This window comes from Pistacia vera, unplaced genomic scaffold (genome assembly GCF_008641045.1).
Source record: "Pistacia vera cultivar Batoury unplaced genomic scaffold, PisVer_v2 Contig1055, whole genome shotgun sequence".
Taxonomy (NCBI): Eukaryota; Viridiplantae; Streptophyta; class Magnoliopsida; order Sapindales; family Anacardiaceae; genus Pistacia; species Pistacia vera.
In genome coordinates this window covers 1-17,187 of record NW_022195088.1, presented here as the reverse complement: position 1 = coordinate 17,187, position 17,187 = coordinate 1, and the positions used below count along the sequence as shown (strand labels likewise).

At 36.6% G+C, this 17,187-nt stretch overlaps 2 protein-coding genes across 2 annotated transcripts; both read left to right on the top strand.

Moving 5' to 3' along the window:
* Positions 1–7,553: 7,553 nt before the first annotated feature.
* LOC116128793 (very-long-chain 3-oxoacyl-CoA reductase 1-like) lies at positions 7,554–10,085 on the top strand. The gene is made up of 3 exons (XM_031414551.1): positions 7,554–8,358; positions 8,485–8,554; positions 9,756–10,085. The coding sequence occupies exons 1-3, from the start codon at positions 7,712–7,714 to the stop codon at positions 10,008–10,010; spliced, it is 972 nt and encodes a 323-aa protein (XP_031270411.1). The 5' UTR covers positions 7,554–7,711; the 3' UTR covers positions 10,011–10,085.
* A 1,447-nt stretch (positions 10,086–11,532) lies between these two features.
* Positions 11,533–17,100, top strand: LOC116128265. Its single transcript, XM_031413984.1, has 6 exons — positions 11,533–11,747; positions 12,305–12,372; positions 12,470–13,835; positions 13,981–15,780; positions 16,301–16,355; positions 16,768–17,100. Exons 1-6 carry the CDS (start codon positions 11,618–11,620, stop codon positions 16,922–16,924), a joined length of 3,576 nt encoding a protein of 1,191 aa, XP_031269844.1. The 5' UTR covers positions 11,533–11,617; the 3' UTR covers positions 16,925–17,100.
* Positions 17,101–17,187: the final 87 nt, after the last annotated feature.

The window sequence follows — 17,187 nt, the reverse complement described above, 5'->3', positions numbered from 1 at the left end:
TGGGCTATTTACTCATCTCCTCTTAGGTCATGTTTACTTCTAAGAATATGTAAAAACTTGTGGCTTCTTGACAATACCCACACCCAGTACCCAGGTCCATTATAAATAAGGATTCCTGGATCTTCAAACAGTTAGATAATTGGTGAGAGAGAATAATATGAAAAAGTAGGCTTAGTCTTTCTTTTATAAGTATATTTGCGTTTGAAGGAAAATCATAAAAAGTTAATTAATTTGATAGTGTCACAGTCACAGTCACCCCATGCTTTTTGTGAATTTCCTTTACATTTTATCATTCTTTACTTAGGATAAGTTTATTTCAGGGAATGTTGTATTTTTAAGAATGTTTTACTAATGAAAAGATAAATTACCTTGAAGATTACTGGAAATATTTAGAGAAATATGTTTGGTTAGGTTAGAATAAATTAGTGTGTATGTTATATTGATATGTTTGGTTGGGAGGAATAAATTGGTAAGTATGTTATATAAATTACTAAATTGCCCTCATTTTTAAATATTAATATATTATTATTTTTGAATCATTTCTTTTAACCCCCTACATTTGAGATTTTGTTAAAACACCCTAACACATAAAAGTTTGCTAAATGGCTAACGATGGTTGCTAGCGAGTGGTGGGGGTCTTGGGTGGCCTACAATTTCTTTTAAATACAAGGGCAATAATGTCCAAAAATCTAATTAATTAGGGGTAAAATTATAATGGCAGGTTCATATAAGTTAATTTCAAAATAAGGACATTATTGTCCAAAAATTTTATTAATAAGGGATAAAATTTTATCAAAATTAAAATTACCAAGTTATCTGATAATCAGATTACCACTTATATAACCAACAGTAATTATTATTAGTTTTAGAAGATTATCAAAATTTTATATTACTTGACAACCAAAATTTTGAGCTTCTTAAAATGCATTATTAATTCATGGGTTGATTATCTTCCTAGTGTGTGGATTGTTTATAGCAACCATCACCTACCTTCAAGTCATTAATTAATGTAGCCCCATATATTTTCTCTTAAATTCTAATCTACTAGCTCCTGTCTATTTCATGGTGCTTTCTAGATTGATTTTTTATTTTATTTATTTTTACTTCTTTTAGTATTGCTGAATATTGATCGGGTGCATTTGTTTTAATATTTTCTACCTTATTTCTTATCCTATTTTTAGAGTAAGTGATTGTTTTATTATTCAGAAAACAAGATCTTCAAAATTCGATTCTAACAATTGTGACCATTGTCTGTCTATTTTGCAGTGCTTTCTTCTTCTTTTTTCTTCACTTTTTTTTGTCTTTCTTTTTGTTCTGTCTTCACTCATTCACCACCGTCACAAACGATCTTCCTCTCAATTCCCAAATATATTTCCAAACGATCTTCCACCTAAATCAGGAAACAAACCCAAGATCTTGTAGCTCTCCTTACCTAAGATCTCTGTCCCAAAAGCGGCCATATAAATTAAATCTGTTCCACCCACCACACATTGCTTGTTTTCCGCCACCACTCATCACAGGGAATCTCTCTTCCTCCTCCACGACCGTTGAACCTCTTGCAACGCCCACACACTTCGGCTTTGGACCACCACCGTCGCACAATCTTCAACATCCACCACCATCATCGGCCATCCTCCTCCAACCCCAGGCCACCAGCTTCAACCACCACTCATCACCGTCATACTGTCTTCCAAACACACCACCATTCAAGATCTGCCCATTGCCCAGACGTTTCGGGCTTCCAGGTCCACCGTCGCACGATCTTGAATATCCACCACCATCGTTGGCCATCCTCCTCCAACCCTAGGCCACCAGCTTCCACCATCACTTATCACCGTCATACTGTCTTCCAAACACACCACCATTCAAGATCTGCCCATTGCCCAAACGTTTTGGGCTTTGAGGTACACCATCGCACGATCTTGAACAGCCACCACCATCGTCGGCCATCCTCCTCCAACCCTAGGCCACCAGCTTCCACCACCACTCATTACCATCATATTGTCTTCCAAACATACCACCATTCAAGATCTGCCCATTGCCCAGACGTTTCGAGCTTCGAGGTCCACCGTCAGACCATCTTAAACAGCCACCATCGTCGGCCATCCTCCTCCAACCCCAGGCCACCGGCTTCCACCACCACTCATCACTGTCATACTATCTTCCAAACACACCATGATTCAAGATCTGCCCATTGCCCAAACGTTTCAGGCTTTGAAGTCCACCGTCGCACGATCTTAAACAACCACCACCATCGCCGGCCATCCTCCTCCAACCCCAAGCCACCGGCTTGCACCACCACTCATCACTGTCATACTATCTTCCAAACACACCACCATTCATGATCTACCCATTGCCTATACGTTTCGGGCTTCAAAGTCCACAGTCGCACGATCTTGAACAACCACCACCATCGCCGGCCATCCTCCTCCAACCCCAGGCCACCGGCTTCCACCACCACTCGTCACCGTCATACTGTCTTCCAAACACACCACCATTCAAGATCTACCCATGGCCTAGACGTTTCAGGCTTCGAGGTCCACCGTCGCACGATCTTGAACAGCCACCACCATCGTCGGCCACCCTCCTCCAACGTTGTCTCCATAGGCGAGTTTCTTTGCTGGATCTAGGCACCTATCTCTTTCACTTACTTTTTACACTGGTTGGCACCTATCTCTTTCATTTTCTTTTTACACAAGTTGGCACCTAAAAATACAGGCAACATGATGATTTTTTAGCTCAAAAATTAAACATAAATGTACCTATCTTAAAGTGGGCAAAAACTAGTTAATTAGGTATAATTCCACCAATCTGTTCCCATAATTCATTAAAATTACAAACAACAAATTGATGTAAATCTTGAAAGGGACTAACAACTTGTACATTTTATATTCATGTGTTATATTTCAACTTTAATTCTTTATAAACTCCATGTTATAAAGTGGTAACCAAATGTGGACATGCTAGGGCTAGACGAGAATTCCACTTTCTAGCTTAGATTTGTAAAGCAAGAGTTTTACTTTATTTATTATTGTCTTAATGTAGCTTAGGACAACCAAATCTTGGGATTGAGATTGGTTTATAGGTTAGGACAACCGATTATGATATCAATGAAGTAGGTAGTTAAACAGAACTTGCTTCTGCCACCGTTCGGGCTCCTATCATTGAAGCTTTGTTATATGAATCTGTTATATTTTATTAATTATTACTACTAGTTGGTGTGTGGATATGATATGGTGGAGCAACATCTTCTCATGAAACCCACTTGTCTGGAGGAGCCCACCCATACTCTTGTACAGGTAATGAAAAAACAAAAAAGAAAATATCGGTAATGAAAAAAGAAAAAAGAAAAAAGAAAAAGAATAGTGTGTGGTGAGTGTTGTGTGGCGAGTTCATGAAGAAATTTTAGGAGTAAATTTTTTTGGGATTATTCCAAATATTTTTTTGGGATTTGTCTAACTTATATATTTGTTTTGCAGATTCAGCATCGTTAGTTGATCGTAAGAACAAATTACGATCATATGAACAAATGTCAGTATAATTTGGCCCATCGTCGCAAGATCAGTTACTACTTTTAGCAGAAGAGGAAGTTTCGACCTTTTTTCGAACTTGGAGTTCGTCATACACCCTATTGGTCAACATTGCTCGTATCTTCCCCTGCATTGACAGCTTCAAGTAGTGTTGGATCAAACAAGATAACGATTTATCTGTGTTTAGTTTATGAGGTTTAAATGTGCGTATGTGTGTTGGTTGTGTGTTTGCTGATTAGTATGGTGTCCCAATCTTGGTTATCATTCTCACCGTACTATTATTAGATGAGTAATAATGTGAACTAGTCCGCTGAGATGACCCACAAATTTTTTGTCCTGTTGTCTGAGTAGGCGAAAACTTCCCACGGTACTTCAATAAAAACAGCAGATTACCAGGAAATGTTGGATGACTTATCATCATTGGCTGGGAGGAGACTCAACGTGACACAACTAGCCTCTAAGTACTTTTGCATGAGAAAAGTATATCAAGCACGGCAAAAATTGCTTCAACGCATGGGCTTTGGTTGGGATCATGAGTCGCAAACTCCAACGTGTCCCTTACAGTTTTGGCAAGAATATATCAAGATAAATTTTAAATTTTTTAATTCATATTAATCAACGACACCGTATTTTTATGAATTTTTTTTGGGACTGACAGATATAAATATATGTTTATTTTTCATTACCAGCAAAACCCACAAGCGCAACAATTCTTCCACAAGGGACTTCCTCACAAGGAGCTTTATGAAGTCATATTTGAGAAGCAAACTGCCACAGGGAGATATGTGTACACATCTACGTTTCAATTGGTAGAGAACTTCACTTTTTCCAATCAGGGATAATTTGACATTGATGATAGTGACTTCGAACCTGATCCGGATCGAACGATAGGAGAAAAACGGCCAAACACATCTAGTCATGCAAGACTGAGAAATAGGAGGAAGAGAAGCGGCCCAGGATAGGCACTTGTGGATGTCATTGGCAGATTAACGAATGTGCTTATGGAGAGGAGGAGTGTGAGATCGAGGGTAGTAATCGCAATAGAGATGAGGGGGACGAAGAGAACACTAGTGCTCCATTTGATCCGTTTTCCATGAGCCATTGTATTGACATCTTGACGGTCATTCAAGTACCCATAGAGTTTTACATATTGGTTGTCAAGTACTTATATCAAAATCCAGGGTGGCGGGAGGTATTCGTAAAACTCCCGCCTGAGGAAAAGACTAATTGGATTTATAACGACTTTCGCAATTTGTAGATGACCTTGTATGTGCTAAGTGTTTGACCACATTTTTGTATGCGCCAGTGGGCACTTATCCTTTTACGGCTAAACCAAACTTTTTTTTTTCAACACCTTAATTTGAAAATGTCCCCAAATGTCTGCTACTGTATGAACTTATTCATTGTGCTATTGTTTTATGTGAGATAACATGTTTCATATAAGTTTGGGATTATAATTAGAATTAAAAATTGACTGTTATATTTTGCTAAATACTACAATAATTGTTAAATGTTGATCAATGTTTTGCAAATGTGCACAAATGTGCAGGTTTAAATGGCGTCGTCTAGGCGTACAGGAATAAGACAACATACCGTAGATGACGAAGAAGAAATACTGACAAATATAACCATTGCACTGTGCGTTGTTGCCACATTAGAAATAGATGGGCTTCAACTACGACATACATCCATATTAACTGGTCATGATTACATGTTGGAAATACTCAATGGTCATGATGATAGAATCTTTGATAAGTGCTGCATGGACAAAGACTGTTTTACATACTTATGTTACATTTTGGTACAGCAAGGGAAATTGCGACCAACCAAGAGAATGAGTATTGAAGAACAAGTTATGATATTTTTGACAATCGTTGGTAAAAACGAGACAATCAGAACGATGATGGATGATTTCCAACATTCGGGTGAGATGATCTCTTGATATGTTGGTGAAGTTTACGAGGCGATATGTGAGTTGAAGACAAAGTTTATCAGGCCACCTGACTTCAGTGATGTTCCATTGGAAATATCAACCAACTGAAAATATTAACCTTTCTTTAAGGTACTTTTTCATTATGTTTTATATTAGTGGATAGTTAAGTTCATTGTGTTATTAATGTTGATAGTCGGTTAATATTACTAAAATTCAATTTTGATGATAAGACTGTATTAGAGCCATTGATGGCACCATGTATACGCTTCAGTTCCACAGGAATTTGGCGATAGGTACCGAAATCGCAAAGGAACATTGTCACAGAATGTAATGGCTATATGCGACTTTAGGATGATGTTCACTTATGTTGTCACTGGGTGGGAAGGATTTGCGCATGATTCAAAAGTTTTAAATTCAATTCTTGATAATCCTAATTCTGGATTCCCACATCCTCCGCTAGGTATAAGTATTTTCTTGACGTATTATAGCATATTGGCTTCACTTTTGAGGCCCTGGAATTCAAATAACATGTGTGATTTTATTACAGGAAAATACTATTTGGTTGATGCAAGTTATCCAAATAGAGAGGGGTTCCTCGCCTCTCATAGGCGAGTGGCTTACCATATTTCTGATCACTACCGTAACCGAAGAGGGCCACAAGAGTTGTTTAACTACAGACATGCATCACTCCGCAATGTTGTCGAGGAAACCTTTGGTGTTTTAAAAAGAAGGTTTCGTATTCTCAATGGAATGAACAATTACCCGTTGGACAAACAAGAGAAGATTGTTATTGCATGTTATGTACTTCATAATTTTATCAGAATGTACAATATGGAAGACCCTATCTTCCAAAGGTATATTGAAAATACAACTAATGAGCAAATATATTTTGATGGCCAAAACGGGGCAAAAGATGGCAAAAATGGAGAGGGATTGAGTCAACCGTAACAAAGTATTATAGACAACATGACGACTGTATGAGATAACATAACGATTGAACTGTGGGCAACATATATGACCATGTTGTAGTTGTTAATGGAATATATGTGTACAAACGATTCTAATGGTTGATAATTAGTAACTTTGTCATATATATATTAATGTGATGTTTTTAAACAGTTGGATTAGTACTTGAAATTAATATGAGTTTTTTTTTTTAATATTTAGTGGTTATGAAATTACCAATCAAATATTTAATATTATTAAAATGTAAATTGATAAGTTTTTAGGTTATAATAATAAATTATTTTAACAAAATACACCAAAATATTATATTAATAAATCATTTATAAAAAAATATATCAAATAAATATTTAACAATTTACTCATCATAAATAATAAAGTCAATATACTTTACCAAACACATTTTATTCAAATCCTATTTCCGTAATAATAACCTAACTCAATTGCCTAATCCTATTTCAAAAATTTTGTCCAAAATAACAAGACAAGCATTCCCGATGATATCTATGTTTGACGATATTATTTATGAAATTTTTAATGAATTGTACCTGTACTAAATAAATAAAGCTGACTGTTTCCCTGATTACAGTGCATGGCATCACTTAAACCAAACCAAACCAAACCAAACCTAACCGAACCCAATATAGTAAATTTCACACACCACTACCTGACACGTGTGCCCTTGAACTAAACGTCCATTGCTGTTCCTGGTACTGCGAAGTCTAATTACCTTTTCCCCCATGAGGTATGATTGTATGATAAGATCATCATAAAGTAACAAAAACTCTCTCGTTGTTAAAATGAATGGCATAAGGGTAATTTGGTAATTTACTAACTCTTAAATGATATACTAACGAGTAACGACCGAGAAAATTTTTTTATTTTCAGAAACATTAGGATCTTTTTGTTAACATACTTCAGGGGTTTAAGCGATTAAAAATAACATAAAAAATAAATTAAAAAAATAAAAGAAAAACTGAGAAACACAAATAGCAAAATCGAAAGCATGTTTGACTTCAAATCAGACCAGTTAAATGTCTGGCACCGTTAGTTAAATGCGGCGGTTTTCAGCTCATCTACTTCACCCACCTCTATTAACTTCAATTCCCCAACCTCCCCCATCCTTCTCTGCCTAATCCTCATATCATAGACTCTTCTCCGTTCAACAACTTCACCGAAATTCATTACCAATACTCCCAACACTCACATTATTTATCTCTTCTCAACAATACCCACTTCTTAGATCCGTGTTTTTTTCTTTCAAGATCCAAAGATTACACTTTGCATGCCAATCATGGAGCAGTGTTTTCTTGATACTCTCAAAACTCAGCCACGTTGGGTTCTTGTTTTGTTCACTATTGGTTCTCTTTCGCTTTTCAAGTTTTCTTTTAGTGTTCTCTACTGGGTTTATGTCTCCTTTCTAAGACCTGCTAAGAATTTGAAGAAATACGGTTCGTGGGCTGTTGTGACTGGACCCACCGATGGTATCGGGAAAGGTTTTGCATTTGAGTTGGCTAGAAAAGGACTTAATCTTGTCCTTGTTGGCCGTAATCCTGATAAACTAGAAGATGTTTCGGATTCTATTATGGCTAAGTATGGCAAAACCCAGATCAAGAGTGTTGTTGTTGATTTCAGTGGTGATATTGATGAGGGTGTTAATAAAATTAAAGAGGTTATTGAGGGATTGGATGTTGGTGTTTTGATTAACAATGTCGGAATTTCATACCCTTATGCAAGGTTTTTTCACGAGGTTGATGAGGAGTTGTTGAATAATTTGATTAAGGTTAACGTTGAAGGTACTACTAAGGTTACTCAAGCGGTTTTGGCTGGGATGTTGAAGAGGAAGAAAGGTGCTATTGTTAATCTTGGTTCTGGTGCTGCCATTATAATTCCTTCTGATCCTCTGTATTCTGTCTATGCCGCCACAAAAGCGTAAGGATTTATTTATTTTTGTTCATTTTGATTTTTGTAGAACGATTATTTTTTTCAATGTCCGAGTGGTGAAAAACTTTTTTTGTAATTTTTTTTTTTTTTTTTTTTTTTTGTGGTAATTTTCAGGTATATCGATCAATTTTCAAGGTGTTTGTATGTTGAATATAAGAAAAGCGGAATTGATGTGCAGTGTCAGGTACCTTTTGCAATGTTTCAAGTCATTATCCTAGCACTTTTAGTAGCAAGTATAAGAGTTGTACGGCAAAATAATATGATTTCTTCTGCATCAATTTTCTTTTTTACGTTTTTATATGTGAGTGGTTTCCAAATTAATATATGTTTTCGGTAGAAGCTTAATGTTAGCAGATCAATTTTGTTGAAACTTGTTGAGCTTCATATCAGATTATAGATTTCAGCCACTCTTTGCATCACTACTTGACTTGCTTAAGTAACTGCTAACCAATCAAATCTTTGTTTATTAGAGGCAGAACAGCACTCTATGTTTTTCTAGAATCAAGTGGCTGTGATTGGTTCATACCTATATTTATGAATAATAGCTCTCCAGCATGCATTTCTTTACGCAAAAAAGATATACAAGATGATTAGCTAGTTGGAGTATTAGGTAGAAGCTTGCTTTTCTTTCTGAAAATCTGATATGTTGGTCATGGTTGGTTAATTTAATTCAACTATGCTGTTTTGTTCACAATGTCACGTTTCTTTTTTTCAAATGAAGATGCTCAATCTGTTCACGACTTGAAGCATTTATTAGAATATTTGTTAGAGATTGTCTTTTCTTGTGTTTTCTCCAGTCAATATTCTAGTAAATGAATAGGATCATTTGTTATGAAGTCTTATTAGATTAGCTGAAGCGGTTGTTTACTAGCAAATTGACAAGGCTCTGTACTCTGTAAATCATATTCTTTTCACTGAACAGATTATCAGCTTTACTTAGATTTGCTTTCTGATAGTTGTGATGCTCTTCATGATAAGCATATCAGATGAAGATGGGTAGTGAGACTGAATCTTGCTTACAACTGAATTGCTCTTTTGCAACTTCAGATGGCAGAAATAATAGACAAGATGAGGAAATAAATGAGACTGTTATGTGCTGTGGAAATAGACATTTTGTTATCCCACCTGCTTATATCCTTTAGCATTTGAGGTTTTAGCTACTAACCGGTAGAAGTAGGGCCAACGTCTAGGGTGAGTTATAGTTTGTCGATATTAAATTCTGTAGACAGTTCTGTTTAATGTGAAAAAACTTCGGTGCTTATCACCAATCAGTGATGTCTTAAGCAATTAAGATGTTCATAAACCAAGAGTTTGCTATTGGAACTAACTTTTCTATTTGCCTGTTTTTGATTTATTTTCTCTAACTGAGAGTTATCTGTATACAGGTTCCATTATATGTGGCAACCAAGATGGCGTCAATCAAGAGATCTTCATTCTTTGTTCCATCAACTGATGGTTATGCACGGGCAGCTATGCGGTGGATAGGTTATGAACCTCGTTGCACACCCTACTGGCCTCATTCCTTCCTCTGGTATTTGCTGAATTTACTGCCAGAGAGTGGTATCGATGCCTGGCGTCTGAAGTTTAACCTTGGGGTTAGAAAAAGAGGACAACTCAAAGATTCAAGGAAGAAGGAATAGACAGTTTTATTATCTATTGTTTTGTTGGGGAAGTTGGCGAGGATACGCAGTCTGATTAGTGGATATAACCTTAAAAAAGTAAAAAACTAGTTGTATGGTTGGAATAGTTATCTTCCTTCCACACATTTTCCTCAAATTGTAGTTGGTGTTAATGGTTAATTTTGAGTTGTGTATTATGATCAAAACTTCTCTTTATTTTCCTTGCAGTTATTTAATAGTCTTGAACTTCCCATTCTGTAGTAGATGTTTGAGATGGAAAAGTGAAAACCCTTTTTCGTATCTTGAGATATTTAATGTACATCATCAATCACAAGTTATACATGGTACTTGAATTCATGGAAGAAATCGTGGTGGGTTGTTGCTTCTCAGGTTCATGCAAATTAGAAATGTCTGCAAATGAGATAGAAATAGAATGGCCCAAATTTAAGCCTTCATATTGTAGTGAGCACTCACCATTTTGACTCAATCTACAATCATTGACTTATGTAAGTTGCATGTTTTCATCGAAGGTCACCCCCCCTTTTTGATATTATATATGAATGAGGACTAAATAAAATTTAGATGCAGCTATATGCAACCCAATAGAATTTTTATTATACCAATTATCATAAAAATGTAAAAATCAAAATTGATAGATTAGTTCTTATAACCAGTGTTTTAAAACCCAACTGGGGTGAAATCTGGCAAAGTGGCCAGGTCTCGAGTTAATCGGTTTGACTGACGGTTTATCATGTAAAAGAATTGAAATTTAGCAAAAACACCTTTAAAAATTATCATAAGTTCCTATAGGTTTAAAATCCTACAAAAACATCCTAAATTGCACCGCCAGTGTCGACAACCTATGCCAAATAGGGCTTGTTTCCAGCGTCACCACAAATACTCTTCTCTCAGCCTCCTGACCAAAACCCATCTCACCCCACCCTCTTTCGCCTTACCAATCGTCAACAAGTCAACAACAACCCGCTGTTTTCGGTGATCGATTTTTGCGATTTCTAGTCATTTCACACTGGAAATCACCTTTGTTGTCACCTTTCGACTCACTGATCATTTCTCTTTAAAAACCCCAACATTCTAGTCACTAATTGTTCGCCGATCGTCGTCCTAATTTCTAGGGTTTATCATGAACAATCAAAACTAAAAACTCATTCGGTAAAGGCCTTGGGTCCCCATTGAACCGGTTGAACTGGTCGAGCTAAGCCGGGTTTTAAAAAACAGCTTATAATACAATAGAAAATATACTCACAAGAAGAAATTTTATTTAAAGATGATGAAAAATTATTTTTTAATGTTTGCACTTCTAAACAATGTGTGAGGAATGCAATTTTAGCTACTATAGAATATCTCAGATATAAAAGAAAATTATGTTGCTGTTGACCCGGGCCTGGGCCAAGTGGACGGTCGGGCCATGTCTGACCCGATTCGGCACTTTAGACTTGGAGACGTAAGGAGCGCGGTTCCTTCCAATTGATGCTATGCCACCATAGCCAAAGCCAAACCCTCAACACAAAACCCCTCCATTCTACACAAGCATTTAGCTTCTTCTCCTCGGCACTTCTCGCTTCATATATACATTGTTCACTTTTTTTTTTTTCTATCTGATTCTATCAATGGAGAAACCCACTTCTATTTCTGATTCTGGCGGAACCACTACCTACAACACTGTCTTCATAGACACCAGCCTCGATACCCACTTGGCCATGATCGTCTCCGGTTCCGACACTGTTTCGGACCTCAAAAGTATTTACACTTAATTCTTTGTGTTTCCAAAGTGTTCTTGTTGCGGCAATTCCATGATTATAATTAATACGAAAAGACTCCTAATTTTTGCCTTTTTTTTTAATCTCTTTTGTGGAGTAACTAGAGAAATATAACTAAAGAGTGAATTTTCAGATGATGCTTGTGCTATCTTTCCGTTTAAAAGTATTTCTTGTGAGACTGAAGTGTTAAGTAAGTAGTAATTAATCAATCTTGATAAGTCATTTTAATTGAAGAAGAATATTTTTTCATATTTGAAGATGTAGATAAGTTGTCATTAGAAATTTAGTTACTGGGTTTTATAGATATTGAGAAAAAAATTTGTGCCAAGGTCTAGAATCAGTAGAAAAATTTTATCTGTGGGAGTTGATAGCTTCTGTTGTCTTATTACAATCTAAAGACTTGAGAATTAGTTGTGTAGCAAAGTTTGAATTACATTATGAATAGCTTGCAATCCTTAAAACGTTTATGTTTTGTTTAACTACTTTCAACTTTTAGATTCTGTTTCTAATGACTTATTTATGCTATTGATGGTGCAGGGAGAATACTGCATGAATACCCATTGTGCTTTCCTAACATTAGTGGGATTAAAATTCATGCTTTAAAGGTGACTTCTTTATCTTGCAGTTTAAGGCTGTTGATTATATTACCTGTTGATTACATGGCTTACATTTATGGGGTTTGGGGTTTTGTGAATTCAACAGGTTAAACGTAAAGGACACTTTTATCATTTATCAGATTCCATGTTTGTAAAAAGTGCATTTGATGGAGTCAGCAAAAGCTGGTTTCTTTCTGTTGATGCTTCAATTGTAGAGGAGCAGAGTGAAAACCAGCATACTGGGAAATCCAATTTTGGACACCTAGGAGCCTCTTGTGGCATCACAGGTAATCCTTCAGCTGATGGGGTTGCTCTTCTGGCTGATGCTTCTCCCAGAAGGTTGTCCAATATTGATGATTCAACATTGACACAAGTTCACAGAGACCAGAATGGAAAACAGAAACCTTCTACTCAGAGTACTTGCAACATCTTGGCTCTGGATAACAATAATAGGTCAGATATGAAGTTAAAGGAGAAACGTTCTAGTAAAGATAGCATAACATGTACTGAATGTAAGGAAAACAACTTCAGGAATGGAATTAATGATGTGCAATTCAATGCAATGGAAGGGGCTCCAGAAACTGTATCTGTGACGAAGAAAAAACCTAAAGCAAAAAGGAGGAGGGAGGATGAAGTAAGTGACCATATTTCAAACGAAGAGAATGTGCCAGCTCATGTATCTGATGAAGATGAATCACAGCAAGACATGGTCCTGGATAACTCTTTGGTCACTGACGGTAGAGGTACAGTAGTTACTCGTGATATGCAAATGGGAAGCAAATATAATGCTGATGAACATTGCAGGATTTCAGCTTCTGATATCAACCAGAAATCAGGCAGGGAGCTGCTGATGACTGATGTTCTCTATGAGGGAACTGCAGCTTCAGGAAAAAATTTTGAGTGCGATACTTCTAAGAATGTTGATGTTAATGCGAAGTGCAATACATCATTGGAAGAAGCTTCACCCAGGCCTGCTGCTAATAAAAAGCAGAAGACTGCAAGGAAAGATGAGATTGGAAATTCTTCAAAAGAAAACAGGCTTCTGGCATGTGATTCTACTAGAGAGACCTTGGTGCCAGAGATTACAATTTCTCAGTGCTCTTTTGGGAACAAACAAAAAGGCACAAACACTACCTTGGACCATTTATCTTCTGAAATGTCGAAGGATGACAATTTGTTGACAACCGATGCAAGCAGTGGAAGAAAGAAAAGAAAAAAGAAATCATCAAAATTTCTTGATCAAGTTGTAGCTGCAGTTCCTTCTTCTGCACAAGATGAGAGGAGGGTGCACCCTGGGGACACTGTTGGAGTTCATCACAGGAATTTGGAAAACGAACATGATGCAGCAGTTCTTCCTTCACAAAGTGTCCATGGTGCCACGATTTCTGAACCATATTCAGTGCCTTTGAAGAAAAATCTTTATGTTCCCCTGCAAGAAGAGGGGGAAAACAATAAAGTACCTTGTTCATTAGGTAAGGTCCTTTTGTTGTTTTGATGTGCGATTTTATGTGGCTTTTGTCTTTGATTAAATCAAATTTTTATTCGACTTCAGTTTCTTTATTTGTGAGAAAACAAAGACATGAGTTGCTGATATTCATACTGGTTTCCATTTTGTAGAAGTTGATACAAGTGGCAAAGGTGTCGGCAATGTTGAAAGCAAGAATGTTTCACCTGAATTAACAGCTCCATCTGCAGCAAAACAAATGAGAATTTCAGTGGATCATCATGTCGGTGAAGCAGAAGGCAATCCTCCCCTCCCTGTCCAAGAGGCTAGTAGTCTTAATAAGAATTCAGGGGTTACCAAGTGTGAGAATGTCATTGTTCATGATTGTCAGAAATTTGGAGGTGATCAAACTGGCAGAGTTGCAGAAGGAAAAGAATTGTCTCAAAGTAAAGATTCAGAAGCAATGCCCCCAGTAAAGGTCACCCCTTCAGGCAGTGATGAAGTAGTAGTTGCTTCTAATTTGGTTGATGCTAATGGAAATGTGGACCGGGATACCAATGTAAAGTTAGAACCTCCAAAATCTTCAAAGAAAAAAAGGAAGTCCAAAAAATCTCAGGATCCTTCTTCATCGGTTACGAAGCATAAAACAGGTTCTGGGATTGGCATTTCTTCAACCGAGCCACATGAGACAATTCATACCGATCATTCAAGTGATAAATCTAAGAAAGAGGAAAGCTTTATGTCCCCAGTCAAGGGGAAAGAAATTCCAAAAATGACAGCAGTGAATAATTCTGTTTTGGCTAATGACATGGATTCTGATAATGTGATTCGAAATGTGTTGGAATCCTTGAAGGATATCAGCGAAATCCCAATGAATGCGGAAAATAAGGATGAGAAATCAAGAAAGAAAACCAAGAGAAAACGAAATTCTGCTGCTAAGAACCCACCAGAATTGCTAGAAGAAGATGAAAATGTTAGTTGTAAGAATGTGACGCTGTCAACTGATGGCACTAGGGACGCGAAGGTGGATGCATCATTGAAATTGACGAAGAAGGCAAGCTTAGTGAAGACAAGTTCTGAAAACAAGCTAAATGGATCAAATCTGGAATCTGAAAATAATACTGGCATTGAAACAAGTCCTCTTCAAGATCAAAATGGTAATTTCCCTACAAGTGGCCGTTCAAATGAAGCTAATAATAAAATGGAAGCATCCTGTGAAAGTGATAGGACTATCGTTAATGATAATTTTGTGCCCAACCAACAACAGCATCTGATTGATGTTTCTCACAATATGCCTGTTCAAAAGGTGACGGAAAAAAAAGGAGTAGAGAAAGAGGTAAAAGCCAGCAAGAAGAAGAAAAAACTTGATGCACACTCTAATGGCCCCTCACCCGATTTACAAAATACACTGAAGTTATTTGAGAACCAAAGGAGTGGAGGAAAAGTTCAAGCTGTTGACTCTAGCAGTGTTGAACCACAGAGATCATTGTCAAAGGGTGAGGGTGATAACCCAAAGATTCATCCTAAAACAAAGCTGGCAAGAGTCTCTGGAAGTGAGGCTAAAAACAACTCTGGTAAGTTATCAAAAAAAGAGGAAGCTACAAGGCCCAATGCTGTCAATGGTTCTGCAACACATACTCGTTCAGATAAAAGCAAACAAAACATTGCTGCATCAGACTCTAGCTTGTCTAGTTCTAAAAACATACTTCCCGAAGGTCAAAGGGGTGACAGGCATCAATTTCGTTTGGACGTTGGAGATGTTTCCAGTAAATACTATAATGGGGAAGTAGTATATAGCTCACAACATAAGAAGAGCTTGTTAGCTACATCAGGCTCAATTTTTAAGGAAGATAGTTATGAGAGTTCAGATGATGAAGATGGGGTATATAATTCAGATGCCAGCACCAGAACTCCATCTGATAATTCCTTGTCATCTGACTACTCAGATGGGGATAGCGGTGCGCAACAGAATGGTAATTTAACATCTTGAATTTTGAATGTATTTAATATTACCAGACTAATTGTATTGTAAGTTTATTGACCAATGGTTTTCATTGTTCTTTTGTCACTGCTCTTAGACTATAAGATGAATAATCAATAAGTGATGATGATTAAAAACTGTCTGCACAGCTGGTGAGATGTTTACTAGGTTGTACACTTGTTCTTTTTGTTAATGGTGGATTATGTGTCTCCTTTTTAAAATTTAGCTGAGAGATTGTCTGTTGTTTCGTTTCAGTCCCTGCCAACATCTTTGGTTGACATTGTTTGAACTGTCAGAACTTGTAGATAACTAATAATCTTGTCAAAGTGTTCTCCTGAAAGCTTAGTTCATAAGCTGTGTTTTGTAGAGTGGTTTCTGACTACATTGTCTTCTTTGACATGAAACATATTCTAATGTACAATATTTTCGTCTTTTTGTGGTTATTACTACTTTCTTTTCCCTGGTGGGTAGTTGCAGCTAATTTCTTCTATTTAATTTCAAATTTGTTGCAGGAACTAGTGGCTCAAAAAGGAAAGAAAGTGGTGGAAGAAACATCACAAATTCATTGTAAGTTTAATTTTATCATTGTGAGATCAATCTGTTTTTCTTTTTTTTCCTGGTGCTAATGTTGGCAATTTAGTTGCACATTTAGGTTAACTTTTTGTCAATCAAAAGTCTAAACCCTATAAGACTTCTTTCTGGTTATAATAATTATGCATTTGGTGAATCTGCTTACATGCAAAAGTTTGGTGAATATATTTTACATATATGTTTCTGCTGTTTAAATAGTAAATTTTGGTTGTGTTTAAACTTTGAACGTGTTTTGAAATTTTTTAAAAATTTGAAAAAGAAATAGAATGAAAGAACAAAAATTCATATCCAATCCGTGGTCAAGTTTAAAACAAATCTGTTTGTCTAAGTTCTATTTTCCAGTAATTTGTGTTTATCTAACAATATGTATTGGTTCATCTTGGAGCAGCTCTAGTGGGACCTTGGAAAAAATCCTTAGAAGCTCAAGCAGCTACAAGGCCGCAAAGCTAAATGCTTCTCAGTCACAAATGCAGAACACAGAAAACCAGCCTCTCGAATTTGTTCCAGATAGCCAGGCAGACCAACAGTCAGCTCCTGCTTGTTAAGTTTGGTTTTTTCAATTTTGTCCCACGAGAGTTTATGCTCTCTTTTTCGCGTCGCCTGCAGAGGTCTCTCTTCTGTTTTCCTGTTAATCGTGAGATTCAAAGAGAATGGCATTCAATCTGAGCCATGTTTTTCTAATTCTTTTTTTTTTTTTTTTCTTTTTTGAATCGTTAAATATATGGGAAATTTTGTATTTAAACGGGGGTGAGTTCTTGTTTTGAAGGAAAATTAATGTTGATGGCTGATAAGAAATGTGGCTTGTTTT

Bases quoted from the DNA above. Each gene is read 5' to 3' on its own strand.
- LOC116128265 (XM_031413984.1), top strand. From the start codon at position 11,618: ATGGAGAAACCCACTTCTATTTCTGATTCTGGCGGAACCACTACCTAC. The intron at 12,373-12,469 runs GTGACTTCTTTA...TGAATTCAACAG, and splicing joins TTAAAATTCATGCTTTAAAG to GTTAAACGTAAAGGACACTT. The intron at 16,356-16,767 runs GTAAGTTTAATT...ATCTTGGAGCAG, and splicing joins AGAAACATCACAAATTCATT to CTCTAGTGGGACCTTGGAAA.
- LOC116128793 (XM_031414551.1), top strand. From the start codon at position 7,712: ATGCCAATCATGGAGCAGTGTTTTCTTGATACTCTCAAAACTCAGCCA. The intron at 8,359-8,484 runs GTAAGGATTTAT...GGTAATTTTCAG, and splicing joins GTCTATGCCGCCACAAAAGC to GTATATCGATCAATTTTCAA. The intron at 8,555-9,755 runs GTACCTTTTGCA...ATCTGTATACAG, and splicing joins GAATTGATGTGCAGTGTCAG to GTTCCATTATATGTGGCAAC.